A 13,796-nucleotide genomic window follows, 5' to 3' on the forward strand; every position below is an offset into this window, starting at 1 on the left:
CGGATGGGGAAACTGAGGGTCAGAGAAACATGATTAGCACAGGTGACAGTGAGTAAGAGTCTGGGTCTGAGGCTGGAGTTCTTTCTATTATCCCACACTGTCTCTCAAGCCCAAGGTTGCAGAAGAGAAGGATGATGCCACACTGATGCCCCACAGGGCCCAAGGGAGGGGCAGGGTTCTTTCTTCAGCACCAGTCTGGAGATTCCCCAGGTTTATTTGTCATATGAGTCCATCAGCCCCCGGGAAAAGTTACTCTGTCTTGTAAGTTGGTTGTTTTTCCTTCTGCTCAGAACAGCTGGTCTACCTTCTAGACCTGGGGGTGGGGTGGTGGAGCAGCTCATGACAATTTTGCACTTGAAGCAATTTGCATTCCATAATTAATGAACATTAAAATGCATAATTACAAACAGAAACAAATGGCTTGGTGATGTTGAAAACGGGCGGGGAAGGAGAGAAAGAAGGCACAGGGGATGGAAGAGGGGGCTGGGAGGAGAAAGGCAAGGCCAGTCTGTTGCAGGAACAGCCAAGAATCCCCTGTAACACTCCCCCACTCAGATCCTCAAGACTTTAAGGCTCAGGGACTCAGGCCCAGGGTGTTCCTGTGGGTCCTCGCCTGAGGTGGGGCAGAATGGAGGCTGTGAAGTTCTGGAGGTCAGCTGGTCTGGGTTTCTCATGCACTTACTGAAAACCTTCTGGCAAAAGAGCAGCCTTCTAAGGAATGAGGTTATTATGATATAGACCTGCCCCTTTTCTTCTGCCCACTTCTAGCCCCACAGAGTCTGCCTCCCAAGGCTTCTTTTGTGAGCTCTAAGAAAGTTCTTACAGATAACTGAATGCGCTGACTTCAGTAATCTCTTCAAAGTACCACACCAGATCACTTTACAACCTTCAGTGCCTTCCAGTTGTACTTAGAATCAACTCAAGATGCCTTCCCATGGCTAAAGTCAGGGGTCAACAACTTTTGTGTATAAAGAACCATGTAGTAAATATTTTAGGCTTTGCAAGCCACATGTGGTCTTTTTTTTTTTTTTGTCTCATGTTCTTCCTTAAAAAAAAAAAAAAAAACTTTAAAAATGTAAACATTCTTAGTACTGTGGAAAACAGGCATTGGGAAATAGATGTCTTTCTCCTGCTAAATACAGCTAGAAATGCTGGAGGTTACATAAAAAACAAACATAAGTCTATAAAAGGTAGCGAAAAGGGAGACCAGCTAGGAACATGGGGGGCCCAAGGAAAGATATGGTGGCCCCTACAGCTTGAGTTTGCTTTTTGCCTCATATATCCCAAGCTTAGAGCTGAAGGAGCCAACAAATCAGAAATTCCAATATTTAAAGACCAAAAAACACAAAAACAAAACCCCAAACCCAAAGCCTTCTCTTCTCAGCCAAAGTCCCAAGAAAAAGGAAGCCTATGAAAACAGAAAGTCTTCAGACAATAATCACTCTAGCCAAACATCATAGAAATAACATGGCCCATTCCCAACCTATTCTAATAAAGGCCAAGTAGGAAGCTAGACTTCCATTGTTACCAGACTGATACCATCTGATAAGGCGATCCTCCCCTGTCTTTGCTGCATTGGTGGCCAATGGTGTCCAAGAAGGCCAAGTGGGGAAACTGGGATTCTACCTCCCCTGGTAGTAATGAGGTGTGCCTCCACTTTCCACTATTGGAACAGTGTCAGAGAAATCCAGATAAAATATAAGGTTTAAATAAGATACAGAGTTAAAACATAATAACATAACATAATGCCCCAAGTTGTCCAGGTTTCCGTTGAGAATCACTTGTCATACCAAGAACCTGAAAGATCTCAAACCAAATGCAAAAAAAGATGGCCAATAGATGCTACTATGAAGATAGCAGAGATATTGGAATTTGATGACAAATATGTTAAAATAGCCATCATAAAAATGCTTAAGCAACTTCAAGCACAAATGAAAAAAAAAATAAAGTCTCAGGAAAGAAGTAAAAGATATAAAGGAGAAGCAAATGAAAATTATAGAAGTGAAAAATACAATAATTAATTTTTTTGAAAGTCAGTGGATTGACTCGGCTAATAGAATGGAGAGGACAGAGAAAATCACCAGTAAACTTAAAGATAGAACAATAGAAATTATCCACTCTGAATATCAAGAGAAAAGACTGATAAAATGAACAGTCTCAAGAGCCAGAAGGAGAGAAGAAAGAGTGGAACTGAAAAAGTACTCAAAGAAATAATATGTGGATCCTGAGAAACTTAACAGAAGACCATGGGGGAGGGGAAGGGGAAAAAAAGTTACAGAGAGGGAAGAAGGCAAACCATAAGAGATTCTTAAAAACTGAGAATAAACTGAGGGTTGATGGGGGATGGGAGGGAAGGGAAAGTGGGTGATGGGTACTGAGTAGGCCACCTGTTGGGATGAGCACTGGGTGTTGTATGGAAACCAATTTGACAATAAATTTCATATTTAAAAAAAAGAAATAATGGCTGGAAACATCTCAAATTTGGTAAAATGCATAAATATACATATTTGAAAAGCTTGAGCAAACTCCAGGATAGACACAAAGAAATCCACACCAACAATCATAGTCAAATTTCAGTTTTTCAAGGAAAAAATCTTGAAAGCAAGGAGAAAGAAATGATATTTTATCTACTGGAAAAACACAATTTGTTTTTTTTGTTTTGTTTTGTTTTTTCAATATATGAAGTTTATTGTCAAATTGGTTTCCATACAACACCCAGTGCTCATCCAAAAGGTGCCCTCCTCAATACCCATTACCCACCCTCCCCTCCCTCCCACCCCCCCATCAACCCTCAGTTTGTTCTCAGTTTTTAAGAGTCTCTTATGCTTTGGCTCTCTTCCACTCTAACCTCTTTTTTTTTTTCCTTCCCCTCCACCATGGCTTTCTGTTAAGTTTCTCAGGATCCACATAAGAGTGAAACCATATGGTATCTGCCTTTCTCTGTATGGCTTATTTCACTTAGCATAACACTCTCCAGTTCCATCCATGTTGCTACAAAGGGCCATATTTCATTCTTTCTCATTGCCACATAGTACTCCATTGTGTATATAAACCACAATTTCTTTATCCATTCATCAGTTGATGGTCATTCAGGCTCTTTCTATAATTTGGCTATCGTTGAGAGTGCTGCTATAAACATTGGGGTACAAGTGCTCCTATGCATCAGTACTCCTGTATCCCTTGGGTAAATTCCTAGCAGTGCTATTGCTGGGTCATAGGGTAGGTCTATTTTCAATTTTTTGAGGAACCTCCACACTGTTTTCCAGAGTGGCTGCACCAATTTGCATTCCACCAACAGTCCAAGAGGGTTCCCATTTCTCCACATCCTCTCCAGCATCTATAGTCTCCTGATTTGTTCATTTTGGCCACTCTGACTGGCGTGAGGTGATATCTGAGTGTGGTTTGATTTGTATGGAAAAACACAATTTGAATGATGGTGGGATTCTCTTGAGAAACCAGGAGGCCAGAGGCAAGTGGCACAGCATTTTATAAGTGTTGGATACAAAAACAAAAACAAAAACAAAAAAAACCCAAAACTGTCAACTCAGAATCCTATGCCCAGTGGAATATCTTTTAGGAATGAAGGAGAAATCAACGCATTCTCATATGAAGGAAAACTTAGAGAATTAGTTGCCATTAGACCTTTTTTAAAAACTGGCTAAAGGAAGTTCTCCAAACAGAAAGGAATGATAGAAGAAGGAGTCTTGGAACATTGGGAAGGAAGAAAGAATACAGCACAAACATGGGTAAATGCAATAGACCTTCCTTGTTTTCTTGAGTTTTCTACATTATGTTTGACAGTTAAAGTAAAGCTGATAGCACTATTTGACGTGGTCCTAAAAGTTTTTAAAGGAATATTTAAGAAAATTATGTTGCAGATGAGAGAAGATAAAGGGACATAAAGGGAGGTAAGGTTTCTATATGTCACTTAGATGGGTTGGCATGAATAGACTGTAATAAGTTATGCATACCTAGAGCAAACACCAAAAACTATATAAAGAGATGTACTCAAAAACACTATAGACAAATCAAGATGGAATTTAAAAAGTAATGTTCGAATAACCCACAAGAAGACAAGAAAATGAAGACAGTAAAATAAAAAATGGAGAACAGAAAACAAAATCAAACATCTGGCTTATGCTCTAAAATACTAATAATCACATTAAATGTAAATGATTTAAAAACGCAAAAGACAAATTGGCAGAGTTGATTTAAAAATATGGTATGCTTTTTATAAGAAATTCACTTCACACATAATGATTTTAGCAGGTTGAAAGTAAATTAAAAAGGACATATGCAGGGGCTCCTGGGTGGCTCAATCAGTTCAGCGTCCGACTTTTGATTTCCATTCAGGTCATGATCACAGTTTGTGATCTTGAGCCTCACTCCTGTTTGGGATTCTCTCTCCCTCTCTCTGCCTCTCTCCTGATCTATAAATAAATAAATAAATAAATAAATAAATAAATAAATAAATAAATAAACGTTTAAAAAAAGACATGCAAATCAAACAAAAAGCAGAGGTAGCTATGTTAATATCAGATAAAGTAAGCCAGAGAGGGCTATCAGATAATATTGAAAGGGTCATCCACCAAGAAGTCTTAACAATCCTAAATGTTTATGCATCAAATAGTGAAACTGCAAAATTTGTGAGGCAAAAACCAATAGAACTGAAAAGAAAAATAGATAAATCCATAATTATAGTTGATTACACCAGCCTTCTCTCAACAACTGATGGAACAGTTAGAAAATCACCAACGTTATAGAATAACTCAATAACATCATCAACTAAAAGGATCTAGCTAATTTTATAGAACACACTGCCCAACAACAACAGAGTACACATTCTTTTTCAGTGCCTATGGAACATGTACTAAGATGGATCATATCTTGACCATTAAAAAAACTCTATAAATTTAAAGAATTCAAATCATATAGAGTGTATTTTCTAGCTACAAGAGAAGCAAACTACAAAGCAATAACAAATAACAGAAAAATCTTTAAACATTTGGAAACTACACAACAAATTTCTAAATAATCCACAGATTGAAGAGGAAGTCTCAAGGGAAATAAAAAAAATACACTGAACTGAAAGAAATAAAAATACAGTATATGCGAATTTGTGGGATGCTATCCTTTCATTGTAATTTCTCTGGGTCTTTATATTTAATGAGGAGGAAAATAGTCATGAATGCATACATTAGAAAAGAAGTTTCAATTTAGTAATTTAAACTTCCACCTAAGATCCTACAAAAAAGAGAACAAAATAAACCCAAAGCAAGCAAAAGAAAGGAAATCAATGCACTTAAAAACAGAACAACAACACAACCTATAGATAAGAGTCAAGGAAACAAAAAAATGGATTCTTTGGAAACATCAAGAAAATTGAAAAAAAAAATCTAGGAATACAGATAAAAGGGAGAGAAGATGCCAGTTATCAATATCAGGAATGGAACAGGTGAAATACAAATATCATTTATAGTGCCTAAAAAAATGAAATATTTAGATGTGAATCTAACATGAATGGGGCATGTATGCTAAGAACTATGGAATGCTAATGAAAGAAATTTTTAAAAGATCTAAGTGGAAAGACATATTCTCTTCATGGATTAGCATTCAACATAGTAAAGATCTCAATTCTCTTCAAATTGATATAAATTTGTAGTATGATTCCTATCAAAAACGACAGGATGAGTTTTTTATGGATATACACAAGATTTTTCCACAATTTATATGGAAGGGCGAAAGAACCAGAATGAACAAAACTTCTTTCGTTTTTGTTTTAATTTTTTGATGTTTATTTATTTTTGAGAGAGAGTATGAGTGGGGGAGGGGCAGAGAGAAAGTGAGACACAGAATCCGAAGCAGGCTCCAGGCTCTGAGCTGTCGACACAGAGCCCAGTGCAGGGCTTGAACCCTCGAACCGCAAGATCATGACCTGAGCTGAAGTCAGATGCTTCACTGACTGAGCCACCTAAGCAAAACTTCTTTTGAAAAGAAGAATAAAGTAGAAGTCAGTCTACCCAATGTTAAGGTGTGTATAGCAATGGTAATCAAGACTGTAGTGTTAGTAGAGGGACAGACCTATAGATCAATGGAACAGAATAGAAAACCCAGAAATGTCCCACACAAATATGCTCAGTTTGTTTTTGTTTTTTGTGTTTTTGTTGTTGTTGTTGTTTTTTAATTTTTTTTAACATTTATTTGTGAGACAGAGAGAGACAGAGAGAGACAGAGCATGAACGGGGGAGGGTCAGAGAGAGGGAGACACAGAATCCGAAACAGGCTCCAGGCTCCGAGCCGTCAGCACAGAGCCCGACGTGGGGCTCGAACCCACGGACCACAAGACCATGACCTGAGCCGAAGTTGGCCACCCAACCGACTGAGCCATCCAGGTGCCCCTTGTTGTTGTTGTTGTTGTTGTTGTTGTTGTTGTCTTTTACAAAGAGGCAAAAGCAACTTAAGTGGGAAAAAAAAATGGAGCTTTCTAACAAAGGGTGCTGGGCACAATAGCACATTCACAGTCAAGAAAACAAACCTCAGTGGAAGTCTCACACCTCATGCAGAAATTAACTCGAAATGTATCACAGAATTAATTGTGAAACATAAAGCCTTAACACTTCTAGAAAAGTACACACACAGAGGAGAAAATCTCTGAGAGTTGGGCTTGGCAAAATGTTTTCAGATTCTAAAAGTATGATCCATAAAAGAGAAAATGGTAACTTGGATTTCATCAAAATTGAAAACATTTGCTCTGTGAAAGCTCATTTGAAGAAGATGAGAAGACAAGTTACAAACTGGGAGAGAAAATACATTTGCAAGCCACATCTTGACAAGAGTCTAATGTCTAGAATATATAAAGAACTCTCAAATAACAGTATAAAAAACCCAAATCAATCAGAAAACAGGCAAAAGACATCAAGAGACACCTCACTGAAAAAGATCTACAGATGGAAGGTGAGCACAAAAGATATTCAACATCAATAAGTATTAGGGAAATTCAAATTAAAGGCACAGTGAGATATCACCACACACCTATCAGGATGGCTACAATAAAATATATTGACAACATCAAATGATGTCAAGGTTGTGGCAAACTGAACCACTCATACGTTACTGTGGGGATTTAAAATAGCACAGACACCCTGGAAAACAGTTTGGCAGCTTTCTAAAAAAAATTAAATCTGTAACTATCCTATGACTCAGAAATTGTACTTCTTGGCATTTTTTTCAGAGAAGTGAAAACTTAAGTTTACACAAAAACTTGTATGCAGATGTTTAGAGCAGCTGTTCATATTAGCTAAGAACAGGAAACAACTCACATGTCCTTCATCAGGTGAATGGTTACACACACAATGGTATGTCCACACCATGGAATACTATTGTGCAATAAAAAAGGAGGTAAATATTGATACATCAGCAATCTGGATGCATAGGAGAATGATGCTGAGTGGGGGGAAAAAAGCCAATCCCCAGAGGTCACATACTGTATGATTATATTTATGTTCTATTCCTGAAGTGACAGAAATTCTATAACGTATTCTGAAGAATTCTATGACATAAAGGAATGGAGAACATGGTGGTTTCTGTGCATTAAGGAGAGGAGTCGGGTGGGAAGTGATTGTGGAAGTAAAGGGCAAAAAGGGGAATTTCTGTAGTGATGGAAATGCTGTGTATCTTGACTATCAATGTAAATATCCTTGGGGTGATATTTTTTCTATATTTTTTTCCAAGATGTTTCCATTGGAGGAAACTGGTCAAAAGGTACACAGGGTTTCTCTATATCATATTATTTCCTACAACTGCACGTGAATCTACAGTTATCTCAAAATTAAATAAAATATGAAAAAAAAGGCAAACAAACAGGGTTCAGACTGAATTTGACCTGCAGACTATAGTGTGCTAACTCTGGCTTAAGTGATCTGGTCACCGCCTACCTCTCACACCTTGCTTTGTGCTAGCCTTGTTTTTCCCTGTCTCACTGAGCTATGGCCTCCTCTGTTCCATGGACAGGCCAACACTGCTCCTCCCTCAGGACTTTCATACTTCCTGTTCCCTATTAGAAAATTCTTCCCGCTTGTATTCACCCAGGAGGCTAATTATTCAGGCTTTGCTCCGATGTTGAGTGTATGCCTCCTTCAGTCCATCCCCACTCACTTGATTCTTTCTTCATCTTACTTTTTTCCTCCGTGGAATAACCATTTTCTGTTTACTTGCCAATCATTTGTCTCCTCTCTAGGATTTAAAGTCCATGATAGCAAGGCCTTGTCTCTCGTGTTTACTGATACATTTTTAGCACTGAGGAGGTATTCAGTAAATATATTTTGAATGATCCAATGAAAGACTTATATAGATAACAAAGAAAGAAGCTAGGGATGCCTGGGGGGCTCAGTCTGTTAATCGTCTGACTCTTGGCTTCGGTTCAGATCATGATCTCACAGTCGTGAGCTCAGGCCCCGCATCGGGCTCTGTGCTGACAATGCAGAGTGTGCTTGGGATTCTCTCTCTCCCTCTTTCTGCCCCTCCCACCATTCACATGCATCTGCACACATTCTCTCTCTCTCTCTCTCTCTCTCTTGAAATAAATACACGTTAAAAAAAAAAGAAGCTAATAGTTTTAGTTAGGTTTTCTTTTGGGGGTTGGGTTCATTCATTTATCATTTGTTCATTTGTCCTTCATTGATTAAGTGCTTATTATGTGCTAGGTTCCGAGCCAGGCACTTCAGGTGGGTTTTCTCATAAAGTCTCCAGAAATGCCTCCAGTAGAGTGGCCATTCCTCCCTAAGGAATCCGAGGCGTTCTTTGAGGTGAAGCACTTGCTCAGGGTCTCAAAACCTGCATGGGATCAGGCCTGACTTCAGCCCCCACATTCTTGTCTGTGAGCTGTCCCTCTGTTTAAAGAAAGGAACTGAGGTCCAGCTGGGTTCAGGGACATGTCTGACACACAAAGCAAGTGAGCAGACGTGCCTGGGCAGGAATTCTGATCTTCCTGTTTCTAGTGTATTGGCACATGTCCCTTTTGCTCAGTGACATCTGCTCCTGACAAAGAGGAAGTCTTCTCCGACCAAGGCCTCCCCACTCCGGCATCCCCCCGTCGCACTCACACTTGGAGGGACTTTATTTTCCCATTCAAATTATGCTGTGCTTCTTTGTTTGTTCTATTACTAGTCCTCTGTCTGACAGATATGTATATTCCTTATCTCTCAAACTAGTTTCTAAGCTCCTTCAAATTACCCACAACAGCAGCTGCCACTTGCTGAGTGTGTGTTGAACATTTGACGCATTTGTCTCACTGTATTAGTTATCTATTGCCGTATAACAAATTATCCCCAAATTGAGCAGCTGCAAACCAGAAGCTTGTATCATCTCACATAATCTTGGAGGGTTAGAAATTCAAGAGTGGCGGGGCGCCTGGGTGGCTTAGTCGGTTAAGCGTCCGACTTTGGCTCAGGTCATGATCTCACGGTCTGTGAGTTCGAGCCCTGCGTCAGGCTCTGTGCTGACAGCTCAGAGCCTGGAGCCTGTTTCAGATTCTGTGTCTCCCTCTCTCTCTGCCCCTCCCCTGTTCACGCTCTGTCTCTCTCTGTCTCAAAAATAAATAAACGTTAAAAAAAAAAAAAAAAGAAAAGAAATTCAAGAGTGGCTTAGCCGGGTGGGTCTGGCCTCTATAAGATTATAGTCAAAATGTCAGCTGGGTCTGTAGTTCTCTGAAGTGGCTTTACTGGGGTTGGAGGATCTGTTTCCAACCTTACTCATGTGTTGTTGGAAGGTCAGCCTTGCTGGCTGTTGGCCAGAGGCTTCAGTCCCTTGCTCACAACATGGCAGCTTGATTTCACCACAGCAGTGCTATGAAAGAGAGGGAGGGAGACAGAAGTTTCAGTCTTTTATAATCTAATCTTGGAAGTGATATACCATCAGTTCTGCCATATGCTATTGGTCATGCAGACCGACGCTGGTAGCGTGTGGGAGGGGACTACACAGGGTGTGAATACTAGTAGCGGGCATCATTGGGGGCCATCTTTGATGCTGGCTTTCACTCTGTTTACTCCTTAGAGTAATCACATAAAGATAGATGATGTTGAGTCACTGGCAAGAGGTTACACAGCTTATAAGAAGCAGAGTTTGGATTGAAACCCAAACCCAAACCCAAACACAGACATACTATACATCCTGTCTGGCGCTCAGATGGTTTATTAAAAAAAAAAAAAAAAAGCAGCTACTATGTTCCAGACGCTATGCTAAGTGTGCAGTGTAGCTGAGGACAAGGCAGGAAGGTCCATAGTATTACCAGCTTTGCATTTTGGTGGGGGGAGAGAGATGACAAACTGTGAAATAGTTGAAATAATTTGCAAATCTCAAATGATATTACTAGATCTAGTCTGCCCTCTCCCACCCACAAGGACTCAGGGTATGAAGTCCACGCTGGATGAAGGGATGATCATATGGTGATTGGAAAACCCACTTCATATACTCAGAACACCCCTCCCATGGTCACAGATCAAATGCAAGTTTAATTCTAGCTCTGCCTTTAATTTGCTGTGTTATGTTATTCAAGCACCTTCACCTCTCTGAGCCTCAGTTTCCCATCTGTAAATCATCATCAAGTTTGTCTTCAGACATAAAATGCTTTAACATAAAGGGTAGTAAGTATGGTGGATGGGGCCCCAAGCTGGGACTAGGGGACTGGCTGTGTACCCTCTACTCATGTGCTGGGGGATTTGTGGTGATGGACACCCTTTATTCTCTGAGCCTCAATTTTACAGTAAGTAGGTGAGGTCAGCTCTAAATCCATCTTGGCTCTGACTTCCCAAGATGAAAAATCTACCATTCAGTAAGTGACAGGGGAGTGCAGTGAGTTGCCTGAGTATCAGTTAAGAGCTACCGAGCCAGAAAGCCTGAAAAGCCCCACCCCTGCCACTTCTCCTCAGTTTCCTGATCTGTAAAATGGGACTAATGTGACTACCAACCTGTATTGCTTTCCTGTGACTACCAAAGCACCAGAAACTGTGTGGTTTAAGATGACAGAAACGTATTCTGTCTCCGTTCCAGAGGGCACAAGTCCAAAGTCATGGTGCTCTCAGGGTCACGTTCCCTCCACGTGGCTTCTTTGCCTCTTCCAGCTTTTGGGGGTTGTAGCATTTGCTGGCTTATAGCCATGTGGCTACAATCTCAGCTCTGCCTGCACATGGCCTTCTCATCTTGCGTGTGATCTCTCTTTGCCTCTCTCCTGTGGGGACATTCATGGCTGCATTTAGACCTACCTCGATAACCCAGGTAGTCAACTCCATGCAAGAACTTTAATCTTCCAGAACTTTAATCTGCCAGAACTTGACCATAGAAGGTGATATTCACAGGTTTCAGGGATAAGGGCAGAAACATATCTTGGGTAGCCATTCTCAGCCTGCCACATGACCTCATAGGCTTGCTGTAAGGACTAAGTAAAAACAGGGAAAGTGTTTAGGTCTTAATCTGGATTACAGAACATACTTTTGAAAATTTATTTATTTATTTTTTTAAAGATTATTCATTTATTCTGAGAAACAGAGAGAGAGAGAGAGAGAGAGCAAGTAGGGGAGGGGCAGAGAGAGAGAGAGAGATTGAGAATCCCAAGCAGGCTCTGCTTTGTCAGTACAGAGCCTGATGCGGGGCTCAAACCTATGAACCTTGAGATCATGAACTGAGCTGAAGTCGGTGGCTCAAGCGACTGAGGCACGCAGGTGCCCTCAGAACATACTTTTATAAAGAACAAAAGTAGTAGGGAATCAGCAGGGGATGGGACGAACTGTAATTCTGTGCCCCAGATACCTCCTGTCACCTGGTGAGAAGGTCAGCCATTCTTTCCAGGGCTAATTCCCAATCTCTGCAGACAGACAGACCCAGCCCTGAGGACCAGTAAATGGCTCCCAAATGACCCCATGACCAGGTGCCCTCCTGTCTGACATTAGATGTTTAGAGACAAGCAGGGACTTCCTCTGAGCTTGTATTAATATTTACAGCACTTCACTCACATGGAAAATTGATTTTTCTCTTTAAGCACAAAATGTAGCCAGTTTTATAACCTTTCTGCAGCTTGACAAAGGCCATTTATAACCTACTTTCTCCGTCACCCTCCCTGGCGCCAGTCTCAAATGTCTTGAAGAATTCTCGTGCATTGGTAATTATGAATTCTTCTTAGGCGAAATTTAATTTCCAGGAGGATTGACCTTTTTCTTTTTTGTGGTTATTGTTATTGTGGTCTTTGTGAATTGATCTGTGTGTATGTGTTTGTTATTGATGGGGTTCAGGATGGAGGCTTGGAGAAGGGACCGGGGAGCTGGGTGTGGGGTGTGCAGTGGGGGCATTTTAATCAGTGATGTCCAGTGATGGATGAGGAGGGCTGAGCTCTGGGTGGTAATCTTTGTGGACAGGAAATGCCAGCAAGGGTGACTGAAATTAAAACCTAGTACCTCATTTTTGGTCCTGAATGCAAGAGAAGTTGGAAACTGCTTCTCTGTCTGCTGGACTGGACAAGATTAGCTCAGCTCATCTAATGATGGAAAATAAATTATATAGCCAGTTGTCCCTACAGTATAGGATCTTCCAATTATGGAACACTTAGCAGATGCCAGGCACACTCAGAAGAGCATTTGACTGAGGTCACTCAAGATTGGAGTCACCAGGGTACTTTTAGGGACCAGAGGGCTACAGGTTTGTTTACCTGGAGACAGGTGTTCCTGGTGAAACAGGAGCTGAAACATCTACATGAGACCTTGCCTATCCGCTGAAGGGAGATTCAAAGTGTTATTGTTCTGGAAAATGCAGTTGCTTATTTAAGCTGGGGAGTGATGATTGAGAAATACCACTTAGGAGGATGGTGTGGAGGAGACCTAACTGGAATTTGCAGGCTCCCGATGTGGCCATGAAGGGGTCCCATTCAGGACTCTGGAAACAGGGATGGAGACGAAAAGACAAATTCAAGACAGGAAGGGAGAGAACTCACGTTTGATGAGTACCAGATTGCGTGCCAAATTCCGAAGTAGGACGTGCACTCCCAGGATCCAGTTGAAGCTTCCCAACAAACGCATAAGTGTAGGTGCTCTGCCCATTTAACAGATAAGGAGGTTGAGGCTCAGAGATGGTGACTACCTTGTCCCAGGTCACAATATGAGGAAAGGAAGAGCTGGAGTTTAAAACTCATGTCGGTAGGAACTCTTTAAAGTATACCTGGGTGCCTGCCAGGGTGATTTTTTTTTTTTTATCAGTGGCAGATCCTACTGGATAATAATAAACACAATAATGATGATGATTCACGCAGGGTCAATAGTAATAGCAGCTAAGGCTTGCTGTGCAGTTGCCACATGAGCCACTTTGTTCTGAGCACTTTGCCCACGGTACCTCCTCCTATTCTCACACGTCTACCAGGCGGATACTGACAAAAGTCCCATTTCACAGGTGGGCACAGTCAGGTTCAGAGAGACCATACAACTATTAATTGGCCAGACAAGACTTTGACACCCCCCTCTGTGGTCTCTGACGCATGGCCCTTCTCGGAAAGTGGGAGGAGAGGGCTCAGTGGGACCCACCACCTCCTTGGCCGTGACTGCCCTGTCGCTCTCTCCCCGAGCAGTGCCCCGAGGAGCTGAGGCCCATGAAGGACGGCTCCGGATGCTACGACCACTCCAAAGGCATCGACTGCTCGGACGGCTTCAACGGTGGCTGTGAGCAGCTGTGCCTGCAGCAGACGCTGCCTTTGCCCTCTGATGCCACCTCCAGCATCATCTTCATGTTCTGCGGGTGAGTCTCTGTCCCCGAGGCCCTTC

The 13,796-nt window shown here is 41.4% G+C and overlaps 1 protein-coding gene across 4 annotated transcripts in view; it reads left to right on the top strand.

The window, feature by feature from the left end:
* The window catches only part of ASTN2 (astrotactin 2), an 885,184-nt gene that overhangs the window by 545,133 nt on the left and 326,255 nt on the right, over positions 1-13,796 (top strand). For all 4 annotated transcript variants that reach the window (XM_058694362.1, XM_058694365.1, XM_058694363.1 and 1 more), the window contains one exon: positions 13,604-13,770. In XM_058694362.1, the coding sequence (XP_058550345.1) occupies positions 13,604-13,770 (167 nt within the window). The remainder of the gene's footprint in view (positions 1-13,603; positions 13,771-13,796) is intronic.

Source organism: Neofelis nebulosa, chromosome 12, assembly GCF_028018385.1.
Source record: "Neofelis nebulosa isolate mNeoNeb1 chromosome 12, mNeoNeb1.pri, whole genome shotgun sequence".
Classification (NCBI taxonomy): Eukaryota; Metazoa; Chordata; class Mammalia; order Carnivora; family Felidae; genus Neofelis; species Neofelis nebulosa.